At 35.5% G+C, this 25,746-nt stretch overlaps 2 protein-coding genes across 4 annotated transcripts; both read right to left on the reverse strand.

Annotated features, from left to right (window-relative positions):
- Positions 1 to 3,635: 3,635 nt before the first annotated feature.
- LOC117690857 (uncharacterized) lies at positions 3,636 to 15,471 on the reverse strand. 3 transcript variants are annotated; one of them, XM_034475609.2, is made up of 7 exons: positions 15,338 to 15,471; positions 12,576 to 12,777; positions 11,534 to 11,677; positions 11,175 to 11,222; positions 6,572 to 6,725; positions 4,792 to 4,863; positions 3,636 to 4,710 (listed from the first exon to the last, which is right to left on the reverse strand). In XM_034475609.2, the coding sequence occupies exons 2-7, from the start codon at positions 12,773 to 12,775 to the stop codon at positions 4,678 to 4,680; spliced, it is 651 nt and encodes a 216-aa protein (XP_034331500.2). In that variant the 5' UTR covers positions 12,776 to 12,777; positions 15,338 to 15,471; the 3' UTR covers positions 3,636 to 4,677. The 3 variants fall into 3 exon arrangements, with proteins under 3 accessions (XP_034331500.2, XP_065927112.1, XP_065927113.1); XM_066071040.1 differs by having other exon boundaries at positions 12,576 to 12,791; positions 15,338 to 15,445; XM_066071041.1 differs by lacking the exons at positions 3,636 to 4,710; positions 4,792 to 4,863 and adding an exon at positions 4,911 to 5,133.
- A 3,741-nt stretch (positions 15,472 to 19,212) lies between these two features.
- On the reverse strand, positions 19,213 to 24,302 carry LOC105322851 (uncharacterized). The gene is made up of 7 exons (XM_011421761.4): positions 24,282 to 24,302; positions 22,812 to 23,004; positions 22,471 to 22,614; positions 22,222 to 22,269; positions 21,613 to 21,766; positions 20,760 to 20,882; positions 19,213 to 19,296 (listed from the first exon to the last, which is right to left on the reverse strand). Exons 2-7 carry the CDS (start codon positions 23,000 to 23,002, stop codon positions 19,264 to 19,266), a joined length of 693 nt encoding a protein of 230 aa, XP_011420063.3. The 5' UTR covers positions 23,003 to 23,004; positions 24,282 to 24,302; the 3' UTR covers positions 19,213 to 19,263.
- Between the last annotated feature and the right edge of the window lie 1,444 nt (positions 24,303 to 25,746).

Here is a 25,746-nt window from a genome sequence, read left to right on the forward strand (position 1 = left end):
ATTGCCAAATTATCACCAGTAAAGGAAAAACTTTTCAATCAGACATGAAATCCGTTGAAAATACAACTTACAAATGATGTATTCTAATAAGAAGGTAAATGGCATACGTTGCACAGACAGGTATAAACAATTATTATTATGGGGAAGACCCACTGAAATTTTCATTTAATTTAGAAGTTACATATGAGCACAGTGAGGTATATATTTCTCCTTTCATATATATTTTGACAAAATACATGGAACAGTTGAAGGAGAAAAATATACCTTTAGAAATGTGCTCAAGGCATCAAAATAAGGAGCGTTTCTTAGATAGTACATACATATACAGTAGAAAATACGTTTATGTTTACAAAAAAACAATAGGATAGGATTCACGCACGATGACATGTAACTGTATACACGAAGGATATGCTAGGACTGATACACGATAGGAAAGGATTAACGATGTTTATCGTTAACGTTTAACCGTGTTTAACGATCTTCACGATGTACTTGTACTTGACTACAGCTAGATGATGGCATAATTTAAAGAGGTTCGTTCCTCTGGTTTTGGGTAGCCATTTTGGATCAATTCTAGTCTGGAAATTCTGTGTCACATATGAATTCTACTTGTAAATTATTTTTTCACAATGCCAAATAAACTATATTGAATGAAATAGTGAAGGAAAAATTACATATTTACAGAGTTTAGTAAGGGACTATATTTTGTGGCGGAAGGTTTTTAAGAAGAAAATGAAATTTTATCATAGCTCAGTTGTTTTAGAGTACCGATAGATAGTTTATGTATTGGGATATCTTCGTGATGTTTCAAAAAACATATTTTAACAATATTTCAATATTTCTATCGACATATATTGGCATAGATATTTCATGTAAGTCTAGAAAAAATGAATTCCAATTTCCCCTTAAAATTAGATTGTTTCATGCCATATCTCAAAATTTACATCGTTTGGTTTTATTTTCTGAGTTTGTTAGTTTCTTTTGATACGTCTATCATAATTTGAGAAAAAGTTTGAGACTTTTAAATAATTTTATTGCATGTTGAATCGGTTATGCATAAAAATAGTGTTTTTTCAGTGCAAAAAGGTCAAAATATCAATTAGGTTAAGAAATTGCAAACTTTTTCTTTATGATGATTTTAATTTCATTAATTTTTAATAATCTAAATTTGAATTCAATTCCATGGTTCATTTCGATAAAAAAAATTATACAGGGAAAAGTGCTTTATGTGCAATTTCCACTTTCAGTGCAGAAAGGTCATATAAAATACACCGTAACACCGAAAGGAGCATATAGACCCCAACATTTTGTTTTGAATATTGCTTTAGTTATGTGTGTAGATGTTAAAAAAATACTTGAGAAAAAAGACTTTTGATTGCAGGGCCCAACGTCCTTATCAAATAAAGAACATGTAAGAATCAAGATAGACGTACAATATCTTTTAATTACCGAATGACGAGTTGGTTATCGTAGCTGTGTCATATATGGAATATACAAAAACGACCAGATAAAAACTCTTATATAAAGCACGAACTTACGAGATTTGTCCAAAAAGTTCGTGGACACATTTAATTTCATTCAAAATAACGGCGCAATTATCAGGAAAGTATTATAATATTTTAATATAGAGTATAATAATGTGTATATGTATAAAATCCAGAGCAATGTACATGTTTGTATCGCAGATATCATTGAATATACATCGCCACACGGGCTAGTCTGACGTTGAGTTATAACGGCGTTCTTAATTATGACGTCGTAGTCCTGGGTTAACCCCAGAGTAATCACTGTGACTGATTTAAGCACCCCTGCGAATGTGTTCGGAATATTTCTTTATCGTTGCTAAGTAAGTAATGAATCCAGAGGTGTTCGAATGAAAGTTCACGAGACTTCACCGAGATTTGTTCATTTCCTGTGAAATTTCGAGCGGAAGTATAAGTGTTCGGATAATATTCTCAAAATACGTAAGTACTGGTCGATTTTCATATCATATCCTACTTTGATTGGTATTAAAACGGGAAAAGCTTTCAGGATGTATGTCTTATTTCACCATCTAGCAGTTAGGCTATTTATATTAAACGATAATATTCAGAACAGAGTTATCGTTCGTGTTCGACCACATGCAGAGTGGTGGAAAATATAAACAGTGGGTTGCTTAATAAAATCATAGCCATGTTTGATGCTTGTGGTGTGCAATACCATGTTTTAAAAAAAATAATGGGTGTCTGTTTTGCATTAAAACTTAGTATGTCGAGCTATTTTCAAGGAACATTCTGCATAAAATGGTATAGTCTGTTTCACTATTGATATTACTAGGTCAGGTGCGGATCGAAAATTAATCCTCAGGAGGGATCTCTTTTAAGCATGTTAGTTGTTGCAACAGCAGACAAAAACTAATTTTTGTATAGTCACATTTATTTTTAGAACACTTTTATTCCCCAATTAATGAAGTTAAAGTTTAAAATCAATAAACCTCTTGATTTTATATTTGACTACAAGAACCTAGATACTGTGAAATAGACTTTCTACACGAGGTACGATTTTTACTGCGAAACTGAAAGGGTCAAATAAAACCACGTGGTCTAAAATTTGAATGACAATAACATTCGCAGGGGTGTAAAGGGTACAATCGCAGGTTCCATAAACAAATCGCTTGTGTCACTTGCGGATACTATTTCGATGTTTTTCCTGTTTCCTCTATCTTTTGTTTTGTTCCTATCGGTGTTTCACCTCATTCGACACAGATTTTCTATGATGGCCCATTGTTCCGCGCGGTCAGCTAGCTGACGTCGATTTTTCGAGCGTTTTAAAAGACATGCTCTTGCTGTAGTATCTTTTAAAAGTACTCTGCTAGTTTGAAAATGGTTTCAAATAACGTGTGAAAACATGTACAACATACATAGTACATCACAACAGAAGATTGTGAAGTTTTCAAATGTTTTACAAAAACTGTTAACATTCATGTCTAAAAACTCAATTACAAAGATAGTTAACAAGACAACTTTGAGGTGCATATGGTGACCATCTCAAAACTCCCCGCTTAAATAATGGACAATAGGTTGAAAAGCATTTCAGAGAATTTTGCTTTGACTTTGACCTATATCTTAAAAAAATGTATTTCTTCAGTTTCAATTTCCCTTACATACGGGCATTTTCGTCTACTTTGTACATGATTAAGCAAATGGGAAACAATTTAAGGTCTAAAACTGATTATTAAAGATCTACTATGACCTTCACATTGACATGGGTCACAAAGTCAATGCACACCATTAACCCAAATGCTCTGCTTATGTGAGGTATGAGCCCAAAGTGGAGAGTATGCATGTGTATGCTCTTAAAACACTCAATCGATCTCTATACTGCTTACACAAGCAAAAGTGGGTCATATATAATAATGTAAATATTCTAATATTCAATCGTGCAATTGCTAAAAATTATATAAACACAAGTAATGAAGATTCATTCTTTGAATATTATGAGGTAATAGTTTTAGTCGGAGCGTGATCAATTTGACCACGCTCCGACTAAAATTATCACCTCGTAATATTCAAAGAATGACACCACGACCCATCAGTCCGAGGTACCAGATTAAAAATGACATCAGTTTTATTTTAAAAGATAGGGACAAGAGAATGTATAGACAACTTTTTTTCTATTTATTACAAATAAAATTTGATACATACATGTATAATGAAATAGACAATTATGAATAATTATCACAGTCAGCAAAGAGATTAAAATGTATACAACAGAACTTCATACATTAAAAACTCCGTCAAAGGTACATGTAATTCATTTTGTAAAAAGACATAACGTCGATCCATGGACAAGCAAGATACACGTTTGTTTAAGGCTTTATTGAGTTTGGTGAAGTTAAACAAATCATGCATCATCAAAAAATTCATGTGTAAAATTAAAAATACAAAAACCGATTTTCGTTTCACAAAATCATTCATTATTCCATTGAGCGTTTAAATTATATCTTTTCACAAAAAAAAAATAGTTCTAGGAACAAGGTAACTAAAAGAGTGTTTATTTAAACAATAAAATGCTTTCTTTGATGATTCATTCGGGATATGAAAGTAGCGACATTGCAGGAAATATACATAACCCGCCTTAGCGGGTTATGTATTTTTTTTTCCTGCAATGATCGCTACCTTCATTACCCGCATGTTTATATTAATTAACATCTTTTTTACGTAATATAGTAATAAATTGATTATGAAAAAGTGAGTAAAATTCATTGAATTACTGTTAATATACATAAGTGCGTTAGCTAAAAGAAACAGCCAAATCGTCACCTGTGAGACTCTGAGTCTGACATTATCATGATAATTTCGTGCAGTCCGTGATTTTTCTTAGGTTGCTGTAGGTTTCGACCAATCGATAAACAGGGCGTGTCAATTTTAGTCTTGTCAGTTTCTCGTCAGTTTCAGCCGCTGTCGATTTCGACCAATCAATGGACGGGACGTGTAGATTTAAGTCTGGCTGTTTCTATAGAGCTATGAATTAACTTTTAGTTTCCATATGAAATAGAGGAAATACTACTTGGTAGATCTAAATATAATATGATCACAATTTTACTACGGCAGATAATGTGATGTGTGAATTTTAACAGGTTCGAGATTTCTTCTCCTGAGCTCGGATTCTCTGTCCATCTCCAGTCAAGCGAACCATTTATGATAGAACCTTCTCCATGAGTGCAAATTCCTATCAAAATATCAACATTAAATTAATATGATTCTAATGTAGTAAATTATCAATAGCTATAAGGCATTGTTAAGTACATACTCTTTCTCCAGTCAAGCACCACATTCCACAACAGCAAAGTGATGTAATATCTTTTACATTACGTCCCACAACCTGAAATTCACGATTAGGATTATAGATATATAATATGAAAGATTTGGCAAATATGACCTCTAATTTTAAATTCAGTGTTACTTTGCAAAAGCTTTATGTATAATACTTTCATTGGGTGTATCACATTTTCTTAATAAAGTTTCTGCATCTATTTACTAGAACTAGGATGAAAATAGTGAATAAGGAATTCTGATATGAGTTTTTTCATCCATGATGAGAACCCTTTTTGATGTCATCTTTTTCAAATACTGACAGGTATTTCTGATTGTCCTGGAAAATGCCCAACACGTAACATGTAGCTGTCCTCATCGGAAATTAGAAACTAATCAGACCATCGTCTTTAAAACTTCTATAAATAACATATGTAAAAAGTAAAATTTAATGAATATCCAAACATGTTGAAAAAAAACACTTCCTGATTTTGAGTAATAAGAGGTTAAAGATCTCGGTCATTTTTGCAGGATATAGGGTAAAAAAGAAGTAGATGTACATTTGATTTAGTTAATGCATCGAACCTAATGCATGCGAAATAAAGCCTTTGATCTTCAGGGGATTACACAAAAATAGGGTTAACCTGGGGGTTTGATATCTAAGCGCAAAACTGGCATTAAAGACGTATTATTAGTCCCCTACCGGTTTTCACCGGAGGGGACTATAGCTTTGCTCTGCGTCCGTCAGTCCGTCCGTCCGTCTGTCCGTCCGTCTGTCTGTCCGTCTGTCTGTCTGTCCCACTTCAGTTTTCCACACTTTTTTTCTTTATGCGTTTGAGGAATAATATGAAATTTGTTGAACAGCTTCAAAATGTCAAACTACAGATCAAGTTTACACTTTTGTAGCGTTTGGTTGACATATATTCGAGAAAATTAATTTTTTATATTCCAATTTTTTAATGTTCGGGTTCGATATTCTGCATAACAGTGCATTGTTTTCACAATTTCCACAAACCGGTAGGGGACGTGTATTGCTAATGCAATACTCTCAGAATGCTTGTTGGATATGGCTAGGTAGGTGAAATAAAGCAAAACGATCTTTACACTATAATATAGGTCTCAAAATGTCAAGGTTTTATCATATTGTACTGGGACTTCGGTTAACAGCTCAATATGTCCCAATGAACATTTTACAGTCTATAGTCTGTCCCAAGTTACCGGTATTGCTTCCATCGCTTTTTTATGATTTTTAATAAAATTACACATACCTGTGAAAGAAATACAGTTGAAATCGCTAAAAGGGAATATATCCAAGATATCTTCATTGAACAATTATCCCTTTCCACTCAATAAAAATTCACAGGGACGAAAACAGATTCCTTACGGAGATTTATAATGGGGAATGTTTACATCTTTTCTCCATTCGGAATACACTCGGAATTCATCGTGCAATTTTTTAACGTTATCATCCGGGCTTATTAATGGCTGTTGCAATGCAAAATCTCCGTAGACTTTCAATTTCGGGATGTGTATTGAAACCTGAAGCGGTAGAGGGGGCGTTTCAAAACAGATAATCTGGACATTTTTTATATTAGTGGATGAACGTAATTTGAGCACAAAGGTATTTACTATTATTGAAATATCAAGCAAAAAGTGGTGGAAGCAAAAACTCGGGACAGAGTATACTAGTGTAATCCATTGCATACACGTGCTTGCAATAAGGTGGTTATCAAAATTAACTAAACGATGTTTCAAATTTTTACGATTATAATTCGTACCTTACATCCTCTTTTCTTAGCGTCGACTTCAGCCATGTCTAATAGAACTTTCCCAATGCCTTTACCTCTAAATCTCGAGTCTACACAAATATGATCTACATAACATTTTCCAGCAGGAACCTCAGAAGATGTTGCAAGGTTTAAAAGGGCTAATCTAAATTCGCAAAAAAAATTAAAATAATATATCATTAAAGAACAGGATGCACGTACATGTAAGCCAGAATGGTCAGTGTGTACAATAATTCTACGATAATGAAAAAGTCTAATAATCCCATGTCACCGAAGATTTAACAGGCACTAATAACTAAAATAGTTTTAAAAATAAATGTATTTTCAACATCTGACCATTAAATACAATGCAGCATGGTACCTCACTTTGACGTCATGAAGTTTGCAATCTCTGATTGACGTCAAGGTGTGAGGACTATTTTTAAACGTTGTACACATTGGAATAGTTTCACCCACAATCAAGTTCCCGATCCTAATCCGAGGTGGGTAGGAATATCAAACATTAACTATCATTGTTCCCCTCATCTCACAAAAGTTTAGTACTTGTGATTAAGGTGTCTCACTACACCTTGAATTAGTTGCTCAAACCTGCCGAAAATAACTTCATTATAATAAACTACTAGCTGCAGGTCTGTATATCCCGGTCTGAAATTTTTTTTTCAGACTTGGAGCTACAGTCCTGCAGCTAAATAAACTGCATGATGGATAAGAAGTATGTGAGTCAAAAAGGCGAAACAATGTGCAATTATTTTGGATTTAATTTTAAACATTTTAATTCAGCAAAATGAGCAAAATCCCCAGGCGGATTCGAACTCGTCATATGTGTTTCAACAATCCTGATACTTTAACCACTAAGCTATGATGATATTCACCTAAACTGATTGATAAAAACAATTTAACAAAACATTCAAATCGCCATCGTGTGACGTAAGAATTGTAAGTCTGAGCGTAGTGAGGTGCCTTAAATACTGGTACTGGTATAAGTACATGTACGCAAATGATCGGGATGGGTCCAAGTTTAAAAGTTTTATTGATCCTATTTTATCTTATATTTTATCTGTTAATTTTTACGTCAGCTACGCACAAGCTCCACATACTTTTCTAACGCATTGCATAATATTTGTAAGCAATATGTGTGTTTTTCTAATGCAAGATTCTGTGTAAGAGATTTTTTACAACATATATCAATGTCACAAAATTATTGATTGTATATAAATTAATTTATAAATATTGTTTTAAACAATATTTTATTATGTACAAATGTAATATAGGATTCGTAAAAGACAGTCTGCCTACCTAAGCTTTGTGAATCTTGCCCCCCCCCCCCCCAAAGGTGGAATTTCACAATCCCATACAAGTATGTAATGAATGATTATTTTTCTCGCATTATTTTACATAAAAAACGATGTTTGACAACTTTATCTTTTGATGCTTAAAAGTTTACTTTCGGTTTATCCCGCCGCGCGCTACAATATTTTCAATGAAAATATGTTTAAGGACGTTGGATCCTGCGATCATAAGTCTTTAAGGTTTTTTTTCTAAAGTATTTTTTAACAATCTACACACACAGCTAAACCAACACTCAAAATAAAATCTTGGGTCTTTATGACCTTTCGGTGCTACAGTGTTTTTGATATGACCTTTCTGCACTGAAAGTACAAATTGCACATAAATCGCTTTTCCCTCTATAATTTTTAATCGAAATGATCCATAGCATCAAATACAAATTTTCATTATTTAGAATTAGTGAAATTAAAATAATCATTAAGAAAAAGTTTGCAATTTCTCTGCCTATTTAATATTTTTACCTTTTTGCACTAATAAAAGGCTATTTTTATCCATTAACGATTCAACAAGCAATAAATTATTTAAAAGTCTCCAACTTTTTTTCAAATTTTAATAGACTTGTCAAAAATATCTCACAAATTCAGAAAATAAACCCAAAGGTATGGGTCTATGATGTAAATTTTGAGATATAGCATGAAATAAGCTAATTTTGGGCAAAAATTGGAGTTCTTTTTTTCTTGACTTTTATGAAATATTAGTTAAATGTGCTAATATGCATAAACTAGGTAGAAATTTGGATTGCGCTGATCATAAGGAAGCTAAATTTAGAGTACTCTAATACAACTGAGTTACATGTATGAAAAATGTTCATTTTCTTCTTTAACCTTCCGCCGCAAAATATAGTCCCTTACTAAACTCTGTAAATATGTAAATCCCCCTTTTATTCGATATAGTTTATTTGGCATTGTAAAATAGGAATTTACAAGTAGAATTAATATATGGCAATGAATTTCCAGACTAGAGGTGACCTAAAATGGCTACCCAAAATCAGAGGATCGAACCTCTTTACATTGTATAGTCTGTCCCGAGTTATTGCGTCCATCACTTTTTGATGATTTTTAATAAATATATCCATACCCGTGAAAGAAATGCTATTAAAATCGATAAAAGGGAAAATATCCAAGATATCTTCATTGACAAATTATCATTTTTCACTCATAAAAGTTCACAGGATGTGTATTGAAACCTGAAGTGGTAGAGGGGGCGTTTCAAAACAGATAATCTGGAAATTTTTCATATTAGCGAAAAGGGATTGAAGCAAAAACTCGGAACAGAGTATAGTCAATTTCAACTAAACCAAATAATGTCTTATAATTAAGCTAATTCAATCATCCATTATTTTCTTGAAGTACAACCATACGGTGTTTGTTTACATTTTACAGCGACGTAGTAATACACAGTGTAAGACAAAATAATTTCACACTGGACAAACCGATCTCACACCGGTAATTATGCGAGAAAACCATTTCTGAACAGACTTACCCACACAGGTCACAACACCCCAAAGACTTACCCACACAAGTCACGACACCCCAAAGGCTTACCCACACAAGTCACGACACCCCAAAGGCTTACCCACACAAGTCACAACACCCCAAAGGCTTACCCACCCAAGTCACAACACCCCAAAGACTTACCCACACAAGTCACATCACCCCAAAGACTTACCCACACAAGTCACAACACCCCACAGACTTACCCACACAAGTCACGACACCACACAGACTTACCCACACAAGTCACGACACCCCACAGACTTACCCACACAGGTCACAACACCCAAAAGGCTTACCCACACAAGTCACAACACCCCAAAGATTTACCCACACAGGTCACAATACCCCAAAGACTTACCAACACAAGTCACGACACCCCAAAGGCTTACCCACACAAGTCACAACACCCTAAAGGCTTACCCACACAAGTCACAACACCACACAGACTTACACACACAAGTAACAACACCCCACAGACTTACCCACACTAGTCACGACACCCCAAAGGCTTCCCAACACAAGTCACAACATCCTAAAGGCTTACCCACACAAGTCACGACACCACACAGACTTACACACACAAGTAACAACACCACACAGACTTACCCACACAAGTCACGACACCACACAGACTTACCCACACAAGTCACAACACCCCAAAGACTTACCCACACAAGTCACGACACTCCACAGACTTACCCACACAAGTCACGACACCCCACAGACTTACCCACACATGTCACAACACCCTAAAGGCTTACACACACAAGTAACAACACCCAAAAGACTTACCCACACAAGTCACGACACTCCACAGACTTACCCACACAAGTCACGACACCCCACAGACTTACCCACACAAGTAACAACACCCCACAGACTTACCCACACAAGTCACGACACCACACAGACTTACCCACACAAGTCACGACACTCCACAGACTTACCCACACAAGTCACGACACTCCACAGACTTACCCACACAAGTCACGACACTCCACAGACTTACCCACACAAGTAACGACACCCCACAGACTTACCCACACAAGTCACGACACCACACAGACTTACCCACACAAGTAACAACACCCCACAGACTTACCCACACAAGTCACGACACCCCACAGACTTACCCACACAAGTCACGACACCCCACAGACTTACCCACACAAGTCACGACACCACAAAGACTTACCCACACAAGTCACGACACCCCACAGACTTACCCACACAAGTCACGACACCACACAGACTTACCCACACAAGTCACAACACCCCAAAGGCTTACCCACACAAGTCACAACACCCACAGACTTACCCACACAAGTCACGACACCCCACAGACTTACCCACACAGGTCACAACACCCCAAAGACTTACCCACACAAGTCACAACACCCCAAAGACTTACCCACACAAGTCACGACACTCCACAGACTTACCCACACAAGTCACGACACCCCACAGACTTACCCACACAAGTAACAACACTCCAAAGACTTACCCACACAAGTAACAACACCCCAAAGACTTACCCACACAAGTCACGACACTCCACAGACTTACCCACCCAAGTCACGACACCACACAGACTTACCCACACAAGTCACAACACCCCAAAGGCTTACCCACACAAGTCACAACACCCACAGACTTACCCACACAAGTCACGACACCCCATAGACTTACTCACACAGGTCACAACACCCCAAAGACTTACCCACACAGGTCACAACACCCCAAAGACTTACCCACACAGGTCACAACACCCCAAAGGCGGCACGTCCTCGTCCCTCTCTCTGAATAATGATAAACTCAAATCCGTGAGACGTACAGAGCATGTAATATGATACTCAAACGGGGAAATGTGAGTGATTTTATCACTGTTGAATATTTTGTACAACTATTTTATGTAGTGTTTTAAAAGTGTTATATAAACTTCTATCATTCCTGATTCTTTATTTTCATATTAAATATTCATTTTAAAATTCCATATTTCATTCGTTTTTGCTTATTACGCTCTTTGACGGTGTGAATTCAATAAGAAGATTTCATTAATTCCTTGCAAGGCTAGTACTGAGGGTTTTTTTTCAGTTTAAAAAATACTTACGGAAAAAGTTTCGAATCTCCATGGTAACGAAGGACACAGACTCCAGCTTTATCTGCATTATATTCAGCAATGAAGTGTCTTTCATAAAACAATGGAGGCCTCCCTTTCATATTGTTCGAATACATAGTTCTCATTGTGGGTAAGCTGTGAAAGGCAAGCATATTATGTACATGTATACAGGACTGCAAAACTTGCACTCCCTCAGGCTTCAATGTGCATGTACATGGCCATCAATCGATTTACTATTATAATAAATTTCTGTTTTGATAGGAACTGTATTGAAAACATATTGCTTTTTGATGAGCGAATATTCTGCATTTTTTTTTCTTTTGAGAGGGGCCGATGGTCGATAACTACACGTATTTGATCCACCTTAAAAAATAGTTCCGAAGAACAATGGATATCAAAATAAAACAAATACATTATTCTAAATATACATGTATATGATTTTTTTTCTATACATAATAAAAGTTAATGAAAAACAGGCCGAGAAGAGCTCAAGTGCGCATGACTTTACGCATCTTTTCATTTTTTAAATGCAGCCAAAGACCTGTGCGAAACTTTCTTTTGTACAGTGCTTTTACACAAAATCAACATTATGTAACATTTATGAATTGAGAACTTGTGATTGTATGACTCTGATAGAGTAAAATGCTGAAATGGTGCTTACCTGTCATAAGATTGGTGATAAAAAAAACTTTGTATAATGCTGGAGAAAAAAGTAAAATTCGTTGCGGCCATGGATTTTTAATATATATTTGAAGAAAAGGAAATCTCAGGGGCAGAAATACGAAGATTATGGGGGAAATAGAAGAATTAAGAATATTTTCAACCATTTCCAATACGATCCAATAGTAAAAAGTATTAACCTTCAACACAACTCCCTAAGAAATTGGGATGGGGAATAAGTTATTTTTTTAATCTTGAAATAATTGATATAAAAGTAATCTAGAGTACAGATAATTTGACTCGGCCTCGATAAAATGGGAAGGGATAATGATAGTTTATGAAAATTTAACTACTAATATAACGTATAGCATACCTCGCTCGACTTGTAGCATGGACAAATTTCCGTTCAAACCCCTCGACCACCAACTTTCCAACAAACTCAATGTCCTCTTCTGATTCGGTGGCATTTCGCACGGACACTGTGCCATTGTTGAAGAGTTCTCCTGATGTGACATGTCCATATATCTGGCCAAGTGACAACGGCTGTTGTGTTGTTACGCTTGGGTTGAACATCACTGTGTGAAAGCAACTAATAATGACTAATCATGATTACTAAAATAGTAGTTTTTTCAGCACACATTCAGTAGAACATCTAGAAGACATCTAAATATATCGTTTCTAGCTAATCAAATATTTCTATTTTTGAACAATCGGCAATCAGTATCTAGTTAATCAAGCCTGAACAGACCAGTCTGGGAGAAGCTCGGTAATATATCATATATATGTATCTGTCACCGAGAACAAGGGCACCATAGGATAAGGGGAACTAAATCGTATAGGTCCAACCTAAGTGACAGGGGGTCACCCTATAGTCCTTACGTTTAAAAAGACCTTTAAATCGATTATGCATAGAGCTATGTTTCACAATTTCTTAAGTGAGTTGAATTAACTATGAATTATCAACAATAATCAAAAGAAAAAGTCAAATACAACAGGATAAATTTTAAAAAATTATTTCTTGAAATGTCAAATGAGTCAGAATCAAATTTATCTCGATGTTGCTTAGTCTACTGACAGACTGATGGACAGTAAACTGGATAGTCAGTATGATTAGACATAAGCAACATGAGGTGGTGGCCAAGAATGTCTGACTCACCTGAATAAATTCCTAACAGTATTCATAATCTTAAAGATAATCATAGACCTAACCATTACGCACATACCATTATAGAGGGTTCGCCCCCCCCCCCCCCCCCCCACTCCCACTTTTTCTCTCAGGAAAGATAATTGTTCTAAAAATTACCTTGAAAAGATGGAAATGTTGAGATGTTGGAGTCATAGGTATACAACACAACCCCCCCCCCCCCCCCCGGATTAGGAATTTCATGATTTGGGGGAAAAAAGTTTGGTAGGTGTAAGAACTATAGGTATACCCCCCTCCCCGGATTAGGATTTTTATGATTTTGGGAATATTAATTTTTTTTTTGGGGGGGGGGGGGGGTTTCTTGGCAAGATTTATGAGGATTAGTCTAGCCCCCCCCCCCACTTTCAATTTGCTTTCGACGCCACTGATGATTAATAAAAGTGGGGTCAATACTCATGAAACGCGATAGGGACTCGTTGGGGATTGTACTAATAATACAAAACTATTTATGAACCTCAGTGCGTTCCTTCGGTAAATTATGTGCTTATATTAGGAAAATAAATAAAAAAAATGCTCCCCAGGTTAGAACCCCCATACTTCATACTTCACATTTGTATTAACGAGTCAGAGGTGATCTTGTATATGTTTTATTAATCTCTCTCTCTCTCTCTCTCTCTCTCTCTCTCTCTCTCTCTCTCTCTCTCTCTCTTACGCATACACTGTTAATTAGTAAGAAATACATGTACCACTATTTTATTATTAACATAGTAACAAGATGGTTCCACAATCGTAGCATGTTAAGTTGATGGCGAAACCAGCCACTATCTCCTTCAATAGCTAAAATCGGAGTGAACCGGTGCACCCCTAGTGAGTATCTCAGCGCCCGTAGCTGTACGGATTCGATGTTGTAATGTTTTGTGTGTCCCCACACTCCACTGCAGTAGTCACTCTGCTTAGAAACATCTTTTCGTAAGTGTAAAATCCTATTGATTTATTTGAATGTATTTTCGAAATAAGACCTCCTAATGCACGTCCTCCGGATTTAGCGAGGTTTTCTGTATTATTTTTAAATGTAGCAAATTCATCGAGTAGAACACCAAGATATTTACAGGATGTTGTAACACTTGGAATATGTGTATTTAAACTGGCGTATGTATGCGTATCAAAACCTCCAAATATAGACTATATGTCATTTTTAAGAACGCCAGTGCAAATATCTAGTACTCAATCCGTTTCGAGTTTCATATATCAGAATTTGTCTTTATTTTTATCATTCGCATATAAGGTGAGGTGCTGTATTTTATCCATTTGAGTTTTACTATACAATATCACTTCAACAAATATTCAACGGCAATAACTCTCGGCTGGCAGACGAAGTTACTTGTACAGTGCTCAACCTTGTTGTATTATACATGTATATAGAGGGGATTTAATTTTTTTCAAAATATTTGTTTTAAAGAAATTTTGTTCAATGAATGTCTAATTATAATATATATATATATATATATATATATATATATATATGTCATAAAAGGTCTAGTAGGATAATTTATATTAATTTTAAAAAATGAGTGAAGTCACGGGGGTCTAGATACTTGGGGTGGGGGATGGAAGGGGAGTCGGTCCTGTCCGCAAGCACCTGTGAACAAAACAAGATTTCACAATACACATGGTGGGTCACCTTACTTACATGTTGTGGACACTTAATGAAAACCCTATAAAAGTCGTGTGCATCTTGTTTGTACCAATAGCAATAAATTATTGCTGGCTATTTATAATAATTTTCAGAAGCGGTTAGACTATAATAATAATATAAACCGTGCAGTGATTTATACTATCGATGTACATGTTCATTAAGTACATGTATTTTCTTTAACCGTGGCATATGTACTTATATTTTTCAATCCGAACCGTGAAACTTAGTAGTAAACAAAATCATATAAACACAATCAATACATGCAAAATACTGCTTTGAATATTTTTATACAAACCTTAGTTTATGTCATGGGTATATTACGGAGGAAGAAAAGGCAGCGTACTGTCTCTACAATGTACATGCTAGAAATTATTGTAAACATTGTCTTGCGCAATTCGTGTTGAGTAAACTTAGAAACAAATTGATCAAACTTTTTTTCCCCGGAATGTAATCAGTGTCGCTAAATATCCCTAAATATAGGCAAATGGCCCTTTTTATTCAATGATTTAAAGGAAACTACCAAAATTTGATAAAACGACACTTTCTGATTAGTGTTGATAGCTTGGATTGTTTTTAGCCGGGCTTTGCTGAAAGCAGAGTCCTGGCTGTAGGCAGGCAAATCGCCAATGATACTATAAACAGTAAACAAAACAAAAAACAAAAAACGAGCAGCATCAAAGTAAAAGCTTCCGCTATACCAAATAGTTACACAGAGAGCAATGTTTTGTCAAATCTATTGGTTTTTTAGCTCACCTGAGCCAAAGGCTCAAGTGAGCTTTTCTGATCACAATTTGTCCGTTGTCTGTCGTTGTCGTCGTTGTCGTTGTCGTCGTCGTCGTTGTCAACTTTTCACATTTTCATCTTCTTCTCAAGAACCACTGGACAGATTTCAACCAAATTTGGCACAAAGCACCACTAGGTGAAGGGGATTCAAGTTTGTTCAAATGAAGTGCCACGCCCTTTTTAAAGGGGAGATAATTGAGAATTATTAAAAAATTGTTGGTATTTTTCAAAAATCTTCTTCTCAAAAACTATTAGGCCAGAAAAGCTCAAATTAAATTGGAAGCATGCTCAGGAAGTGTAGATTTAAGTTTGTTCAAAACATGGTCCCCGGGGGTAGGATGGGGCCACAATTGGGGGATCAAGTTGTACATAGGAATATATAGAGAAAATCTTAAAAAATCTTCTTCTCAAAAACTATAAGGCCAGGAAAGCTCAACTTTGATTGGAAGCATCCTCAGGTAGTGTAGATTTAAGTCTGTTCAAATCATTATCCCCGGGGGTAGGGTGGGGCCACAATTAGGGGATCAAGTTTTACATAGGAATATATAGAGTAAATCTTTAAAAATCTTATTCTCAAAATATATTAGGCCAGATAAGCTCAAATTAAAATGGAAGCATCCTCAGGTAGTGTAGATTCACGTTTCTTCAAATCATAGTCCCCGGGGGTAGGGTGGGGCCACAATTGGGGGATCAATTTTTACATAAGAGTATATAGAGAAAATCTTTTAAAAAATTTCTTTTAATAACTATTTGGCCAAGAAATCTCAAATTGGCGTGTAACCATCCTCAGATAATGTAGATTCAAGTTTGTTCAAATCATGGTCCCTGGGGGTAGGGCGGGGCCACAACTGGGGTACATTTTTATATATAGAGAAAATCTATTATAAAAGTCTTCTTCTCAAAAGTATTTGGCCAGGAAAGCCCAAATTTGAGGGGAGGCATCCCAGATCATATAGATTCAAGTTTTTTAAATAATAGTCCAGGGGTAGGGTGAGGCCACAATGGGGGATGAAATTTTACTTAGGAATATATAGAGATATTCTTTCAAAATCTTCTTTTTAAAGACTATTTGGCCAGAAAAGCTTAAACTTGTGTAGAGGCATCTTCTGGTAGTGTAAATTTAAGTTTGCAAAATCACAGTCCCTAGTGGTAGGGCGGAACCGTGATGGCGGTTTGAATTTTTACATAGGAATATATAGAGAAAATCTTTAAAAATATTCTGGGAAAGTTTTTGGTCCAAAACTCAGAACTTAGTGTGAAAGCACAGGTTATGAGATTAAAGGTAGATTTAAGTTTGATGAAACCATGATTCCCTAGAGAATAGTGGGGCCACGAAATTGGGGGGGGGGGGGGGGGTATATAGGAATAGAGAAAAATCTTAGAGGTACAACAACAAAAGGGGCTTGGTATTTACCAAAAAATAAGAGGTGGATAAAAATTGGCAGATTTTCAATTTTTTTAACAAGATCTACTGTACTCAGTTGTCAAGATATTTTGATACTGTAATGCTAATTTGATCAGAATTAAGGCAATTGTTGCTCAGGTGAGCGATGGGCCCCTGGGCCTCTTGTTATTTGTTTGCGAATAAATTTAGCGTTCATTTTTTCCCTTTCTTATTAATTTCGTGTTTTTAAGACTATGCCTTTTGGGCACATATACAATACGCATGAATTTCCATGAACTACTTTTCAAAGCATTGCATGGTGTTTGGCTGGCTGCACACAGAAGTAATGAGGGGAGGGGGGTTGATTTTATAACGCTTGTTTCAAATTTCAATGCAACTGCTGATTTTTTTTCTACTTAACAGACATAATTTAAAATTATTTATAGCCGCTAACAAACCAATTCAGTCGCTCTCTGGCGCATTTCCGACATTAAAAGCATGAGAGAGAGAGAGAGAGAGAGAGAGAGAGAGAGAGAGAGAGAGAGAGAGAGAGAGATTGCCAGTTTTTACTACAAACTATGCCTAATGACACATCAAAAGAGCCCGGCTTTCAGTACTACTTCAATACTTTGATTTATTGTACTAATTGACGTTTTATACACATGAAGATGATTTTGTGCACCCTATAGTTTGTATCCATGTCCTTCCAATGAAAAAAGACAAATAGAATGGGTTGACATTGGTACAATAGACGATATAAATATGCGTGTGTGTTTTTAAAAATAAAATGTTTTCTTTGGTGATTCATGCGGGGTATGAAGGTGGCGACATTGCAGAACAATACAGAACACGCGTTAGCGCGTTATAGCGCGGGTTTTGTAATTTTTTCTACAATGATGGCCTAGATTCAGCATCCAAGTCTTTGAAATCCATAAGTATGTCCAGATGCATCATCCATGCAAGTTTGGTGAAGGTAGGACAATTAATAACTTATATACAGGACCTGCAACAAAAATTTTAACCAGTTCCGTACACCGACGCCAACGCCCCGAGGGCATAGCATAAGCCTCCATCGACTTCGTCTTGGTGAGCTAAAAATACCATGCAGAGTGTCAAATCTAAAATATTCACAAATACATTACAAAAATGTACGTGTTTGTTTGATTTTTATTTGATTAATATAGATATTTAATTTCACATGTAGAAAAATCTCGCCCAAAAAAATATTTGCAAGATAAAATGATAAAAAAAAAAGATATCATAAATCAGAGACGTAAAGACAGATCGATCATGTTGATTTAAACAATAAAATGCTTTCTTTGGTGATTCATTCGAGATATGAAGGTAGCGACATTGCAGGGAAAATACATAACCCGCGTTGGCGTTTACTTTATATAAAATCTTTCTTTAACTATTTAATAAACTGATTATGAAAAGTTAGTAAAATTCACTAAATTACTGTTAATGTACAAAAGTACGTAAGTTAAAAGAAACAGCCATATCGTCTCTTGTGAGACTTTGAGTCTGGCACCGTCATGATTATTTCGTTCAGTCCGGGATTTTACTAAGGTCGCTGTAGGTTCAGACCAATCGATAAACAGGGCGTGTCAATTTCAGTCCTGTCACTTTCAGCTGCTGTAGATTTCGACCAATCGATAAATAAGGGCGTGTAGATTTCAGTCTGGCAGTTTCTTTAGCGCTATGAATTAACTATAAGTTTCCGTAAGAAATAGAGGAAATTATGCTTGGTAGATGTAAATATATATGCATGAAGTTCATCAAGGGACGAAGATGCGTCCCTGGTTACCACTAACTACAGAGACAATTCTAGGGGAATATTTCTATTAGCCACACTCAACACAATGATCAAATTGTAAACTTCATATAATGTAATGTATAAATTGAGTAAATTCTTGCAAAGAAATCCTTGCAAGTTGATATAAAAAAATTCATAAAAATATTGTAACAGACATCTTTATGTGATATGAGTGTTATTGTAGGGGCTTTTGTAGAAGCTTAAAGTCCTTTTCCTCAACTCGAGCTCATCTATTCGTCTACTCCAGCACTTTTTCCATGCGTACAATTTCCTATCCAAAAAAAGACATAGCGTTAATGTTCATTTTTATATTCATTATGAAATCTACAATTCTACAAAATACATGCCAAGGATATTACAGGTTGATTATATAAATACTGTGGAATCATTAAAGTTCGTGGGGGCCAATTTTCGTGGATTGCTTAAATTTTACAGGTTCGTGGGGACGTAATTTCGTGTATTCTTGTTTACCTACTAAGGAAATATGACTTTATTGCCATAATTTATTAATTCGTGGAGGATGTTAATTCGTGGATGAGAGGTACCCACGAATTCCACGAAAATTGAGCCACCACAAAATCTAATGATTCCACAGTAGTGCCTGTTTGGGAGGGTAACAGTTGAAATTGACACCCCGAGAAAACCATTGTCAACCGACGCGAAGCGGAGGTTGACAATGGTTTTCGATGGGTGTCAATTTCAACTGTTATCCTCCCAAACAGGCACTATTTATTTTGTTATACTGAATGTCTTAATTTTAAAGAAAGTTTTACTGCTTTCATATAGGAATAACGTGAATTCTACGGCGAACCATACGCGCATAATTTTCGCGCATGTAACAATTTTTAATGTTACCCGTTGCTAAGTGCGTTGCTAACGCTGAGGGTAATAGAAAAGATTGTTATACTTTCATGTTAAATACTGAACTCTGATTGGTTAAGACGCAGTTCATAATATTTTCTATTACCCTCAGCGTTAACAACACACTTAACAACGGGTAACATTATATAAATAGTGCCTGTTTGGGAGGGTAACAGTTGAAATTGACACCCCGAGAAAACCATTGTCAACCGACGCGAAGCGGAGGTTGACAATGGTTTTCGAGGGGTGTCAATTTCAACTGTTATCCTCCCAAACAGGCACTATTTATTTTGTTATACTAAATGTCTTTTTCAAAATTTTTAAGAAAATTTTACTGCTTTTATATAGGAATAACGTGAATTCTACAGCGAACCGTACGCGCATAATTTTCGCGCATGTAACATTTTTTAATGTTACCCGTTGCCAAGTGCGTTGCTAACGCTGAGGGTAATAGTAAATATTATTAACTGCGTCTTAACCAATCAGATTTCAGTATTTAACATGAAAGTATAACAATAAAAATTGTTACATGCGCGAAAATTATGTGCGTACGGTTCGCTGTAGAATTCACGTTATTCCTATATAAAAGCAGTCAAATTTTCTAAAATTTTTTAAAAAAGACATTCAGTATAACAAAATAAATAGTGCCTGTTTTGGAGGATAACAGTTAAAATTAACACCCCTCGAAAACCATTGTCAACCTCCGCTTCGCGTCGGTTGACAATGGTTTTCTCGGGGTGTCAATTTCAACTGTTACCCTCCCAAACAGGCACTATTTATATATTATGGACTGCGTCTTAACCAATCAGATTTCAGTATTTAACATGAAAGTATAACAATATATTTTACTACATTGCTTCAAATTCAACTCACCCTTTCTCCGGTTCCGCACCACATGCCACAACAACACAAAGTTCGCTTGTTTTTGTAAGTATATCCCTGCCTTTCGTACAAGTGTTTAGCCCGGTTGGTTGAAGATACCCACAGAAAGATCTCCTGAAGAACACACAAAGTCACATAACATAAACGAGTGATGTGAATGAATAACTACAAAAAAAAGAGGATATCTTTACAAATCTGGAAATATTTAAACAATGAAATGCTTTCTTTGGTGATTCATTCGGGATATGAAGGTAGCGACATTGCAGGAAAAATACATTACCCGCTAACGCGGGTTATGTTAATTTTTCCTGCAATGATCGCTACCTTCATAACCCGCATGAATCATCAAAGAAAGCATTTTATTGTTTATATTTTCATCTTTCTTTAACTAATTAATATATTGATTATGAAAAGCTAGTAAAATTTACTAAATTACTGTTAATGTACATAAGTACGTTAGCTAAATGAAACAGCCAATCGTCTCTAGTGAGACTTTGAGTCTGGCATCGTCATGATTATTTCGTGCAGTCCGTGAGTTTACTTAGGTCGCTGTAGATTCAGACCAATCGATAAACAAGGCGTGTCAATTTCAGTTCTGTCACTTTCAGCCGCTGTAGGTTTCGACCAATCGATAAATGGGGCGTGTAAATTTCAGTTTGGCTGTTTCTATAGAGCTATGAATTGACTATATTTTTCCGTAAGAAAAAGAGGAAATTATACATGGTAGATGTTAATATATAAAATATATAATTATATATATATTTTTCAATAAATGTGCGGTTAAACAACAGAATAATTGATTGCATAAAGAAAATTTACACAACAAACTTTTTCAAAATCGTACCTTACATCCTCTTTTCTTAGCGTCCATATCAGCCATGTCTAATAGGACTTTCCCAATGCCTTTACCTCTGAATTTCGTGTCAACACAAATCATATCTATTAAACATTTTCCAGGTGGAGTATCGGTAGGCACTGCCATCTCTAATAGGATAATTCTAAAATCGCACATCAACATTTTAAATACTTTAAATAAAAGTAAAATATGTTATTACATAATCATTGACCTACTATTAAAGTTTTACGCAACGTGCATAGAAAACAGAGTTTGTCATTTTTTATGCACTGTTAAAAAAACAACTTTTGAAATCTTGTCACAATCAATGAGTACTGCTGTCCAAGATCCTCACTGTTTGTGCAGAAGAGGGTTTGGATGATTATGAATATGAGGTTAATATTGAAGGAAGCATTTCACGATATCATACATATTCTAAAGTTTTGCCAACTTGAAGATGGTTTGTATTTCTTCGAATTCGAAGTGATCATTTGATCATATAGGTTTTTTGTGGGTTTTTTTGTGTTTTTTGGGGGGTGGGGGGGGGGGGGGGGGGCTTTTTTTGCAGGTATCTAAAATCAATGATAGAGATGATTTTGTGCATCATGATAGACTTACCCGCACGTATTACAACACCCTACAGGCGGCAGGTCTTCCTCTCTCCCTCTTAAAAAATATAATAAAATCAAAATCATGTTTACAAACAGTAACTGTTGTTGAGACGCAATATCAATAACAAATCTTCTTTCCTAATCTTTTGAATAATTACACTAATTGACATTTCCTTTATCAAATACTCTATACTCTCCATACCACATGCAGAGATACTGTGATTGACTGGACGTAAATGCATGTTTTGATACTTACGGGAAAAGTTCCGAATCTCCGTGGTAACGTAATACAATTGCACCAGCTTTCTCCCCGTTGTATTCTGCGATGAAGTGTCTTTCATAAAACAATGGAGGTCTCCCTCTCATGTGGTTTGCAAACATAGTTTGCATTGCTGGTAAGCTGAGGATGACATTTGATTTTTAAGTACGCATGCTTATCATATTTCTCCACAATGAACTAATGCAACGATCAATTTAAATAGATTGCAAACCTTATAATAACAGAATTACTTAAGATTGTCTAAATTAATTTTTTTTTGAATAACTTTGAAATGTGCGTTTTCTAGCAACATATCAAACGATATTCGGATGATATACCTTTCTCGGTTTGTAGCATGGATATATTTCCCTTCAAACCCGTCGATCACTACCCTTCCCAAGAACTCTCTGTCTTCCGTTGATTCGGTGGCATTTCGCACGGAGACCGATCCATTGCTATGGAGTTGTTTTGGCGGTGTCTGTCCGCCAGCTGGTGACGGTTGCTGTGTTGTGACGGCAGTGTTGTCCATCACTAAAAAAAATTAACTACAGTCATTAGAATAATTACCAAAGCAGTAACAGAATTACATAAGCTACAAGTTTGGAAGAAATAATAATCTGTGTTTAAGGAAAATATAAAAGTAATAACAAATACTTAAACGAAAATATTCCATCCAGTTTAAAAACTTTTTCATTTACAAGGATGCTTTTTACGATTACATGTATGTACACGCTGCACAATATATTTGAACAAAATCTGCCCCCCCCCCCCCCATTTTTATAAAATTTTTATTTTTATATTTATTTTATAAAAAATAATTATGATAAAATAGTGAAAAAAAAAATCTAAGTTACCCATTTCTATACAAGTTGCATACCTGTACGGTGTATACAAGTTTATACATGGCTTACTTGAATCTGTTTGTAGTTTATAGCAGTAAGTTATTTTGTAATGATAGTTTTTCACTTCCAGAAAGTAGATTCTTAATGGTAATTGTTATAATATTCTCATTCATTTACTTAAAGACTGCCTTTGTGAGGCATAGAATGGACAATTTAAAAAGTCGTGCTCAGAGTCTTCCGCTTCTAAAGGACAATTTGGACATAGGGGTGAATCAATAAGGTGTTGTGAGAAGAGATCAACATTTAAGTTGCCACTGTTATTTCTAGTTATTTATTGTTAATAATAAGTTAAACTATACACTGCCATTACGAGTACAAACGTATATATATATATAAGTAACTGAATCGCTTTAATTAAAAGTTAATTTTTTTTTTTAGCAAACACAGCTCTTAGTTTTATCTTCTTCTTGCATTTTAAACTTTACTTCGATCAAGTTTCAGATTCGGAACAGTTCGACAAAGTTTAAATTTACGACCAGTGTTTCTAAACACGAGGACGTTTAAGTATTTAATGATCGAGGGGAATATCTAGTACTCCGTGAGGGCTGTTTGGTGTACATGTAAAAAAGTCAAAATCTGCTGACTGCATGTGAAATCATCTTGTTCTGTTATAAACCAAGACCACGGCGATTATGTAAATATTACAGATCGTACGTGTGTGGGCTAACATATTTTATTACAATTATTCATAAATTGCTATATGCGACTCCAAAGAACTTATATACATGTAACATGTTTTATATGCTTTATGAAGAATTCAAATCGGTCGGCATGTAATATTTTAATGTATATCGCAATGACACTTACATTGTGTCTAACTAAGTGAAACTGACACGTACAAACTATATAATTTTATCTAACGATTTTGTTACTGAAATTTAAATAATGAGACGCAAGTACATGTACCTGTATACAAAGTTACAAACCTTTGTAAATCCAGTAGCAGTTATGTAGCTACCGCTCGAGTGTTCCCGGGTTTGTTTACAATTTTGACCAGTAGCTTTCGCAATACATGTTGACTAAATGTAGAAACCAAACGATCGAACCTTTTTTCTCCGAATTGATTGCTAAACCGACTATTTTTTATATGTCAGTTGGTTCCAAATAAAAAGTTTAATATGACTAAACTCTTCGTTGGGCTAGCTTCGTTGATATGATTTGAATAATTTAATGATAAATAAAAAAAATTTGGTACTACTTCAATTTCAATTGAGTTCATTTTCAAAGTTCATGTATTAGTAAAATACTCTGTAAAGAATGTACAGTACCGATCAGACCCAACCTAACACCAGAGTGAACCCCAACTAAACCCCGGGTTTACATTTGGGGTTTACTTTGGGTTTACTTTGGGTTTACTTTTTGAAAATTTGGGTCCACTCGGGGTTTACTTTAGGTTTACTTTGGATTTACTTGGAAATTGCTTTTGATGTCAACTGTACGCACTAAAGTGTAAAGCAGACCCGTCCTTTATCTTAGCATCCTACTGCCTGTTATTCCTGCCCCTTGTATATTCCGAATACACAGTTAGCGTCTGTTTTCAGGGGTATACTTCTGACTGGGTTTACTCTCTGTGTCCACTCTGGGTTTACTTTGGGTTCTGGGTCCACTCTAGTAAACCCGGAGTAAACCCAGAGTAAACCCAGGGTTTAGTTGGGGTTTACTTTCTGTTAGGTTGGGTCTGATCGGTACTGTACCCGTCATCAAGACATTCAGGCTAAATTATTTGGAATGATTAAAACTGAAAATTGTATACGGAATTATAATCATAAGAGTATATATTTGTACAACTGCACAAAGCGCTTTGAGCTATCCGGATTGTGAATCTTGATTGTTTAGCGCTATTGTAGGAATAAGAATTTTAATCAGAGATTGCGTCACTGCATGGTCAATCATGGGAAGACATGAAGCACCTCTCATATTTATGATAGGCGATTTATGCAATTGTTAACGCTTTGAACAATAACAAATATACATGTACATGTATGTGCAATGTATGATCATTAAATTAAGACTCCGTAACCCTTTCATTGTAACCTTGGATATGACAATTCTTCAGTTTGGCTGGAAGGTTCCAATTTATAGTCAGTGTCTCGATGATGAGACTGCCTGAGCTTCATGTGTGTCATGTACATTTGGAAAAGTTTGATTAATTTAGATCGAAGTAGAACTTAAAATTCTTTATCAGTGTCGGATTATAAAACTGCATCTGGATATATCAGTATATATATCTCAAATCACACAGAAACTACGGTGTCTCAAGTCATACAGAATCATCGATAAATGTTATTCGATCTGCGGGTTTGAAGCGTCAGGTAGAAACATTTCTGCAAGGTGTGCATTACTAAAATTAAAGTTTACAAAGGATTGTTGT

Source organism: Magallana gigas, chromosome 9, assembly GCF_963853765.1.
Source record: "Magallana gigas chromosome 9, xbMagGiga1.1, whole genome shotgun sequence".
Lineage (NCBI taxonomy): Eukaryota > Metazoa > Mollusca > Bivalvia > Ostreida > Ostreidae > Magallana > Magallana gigas.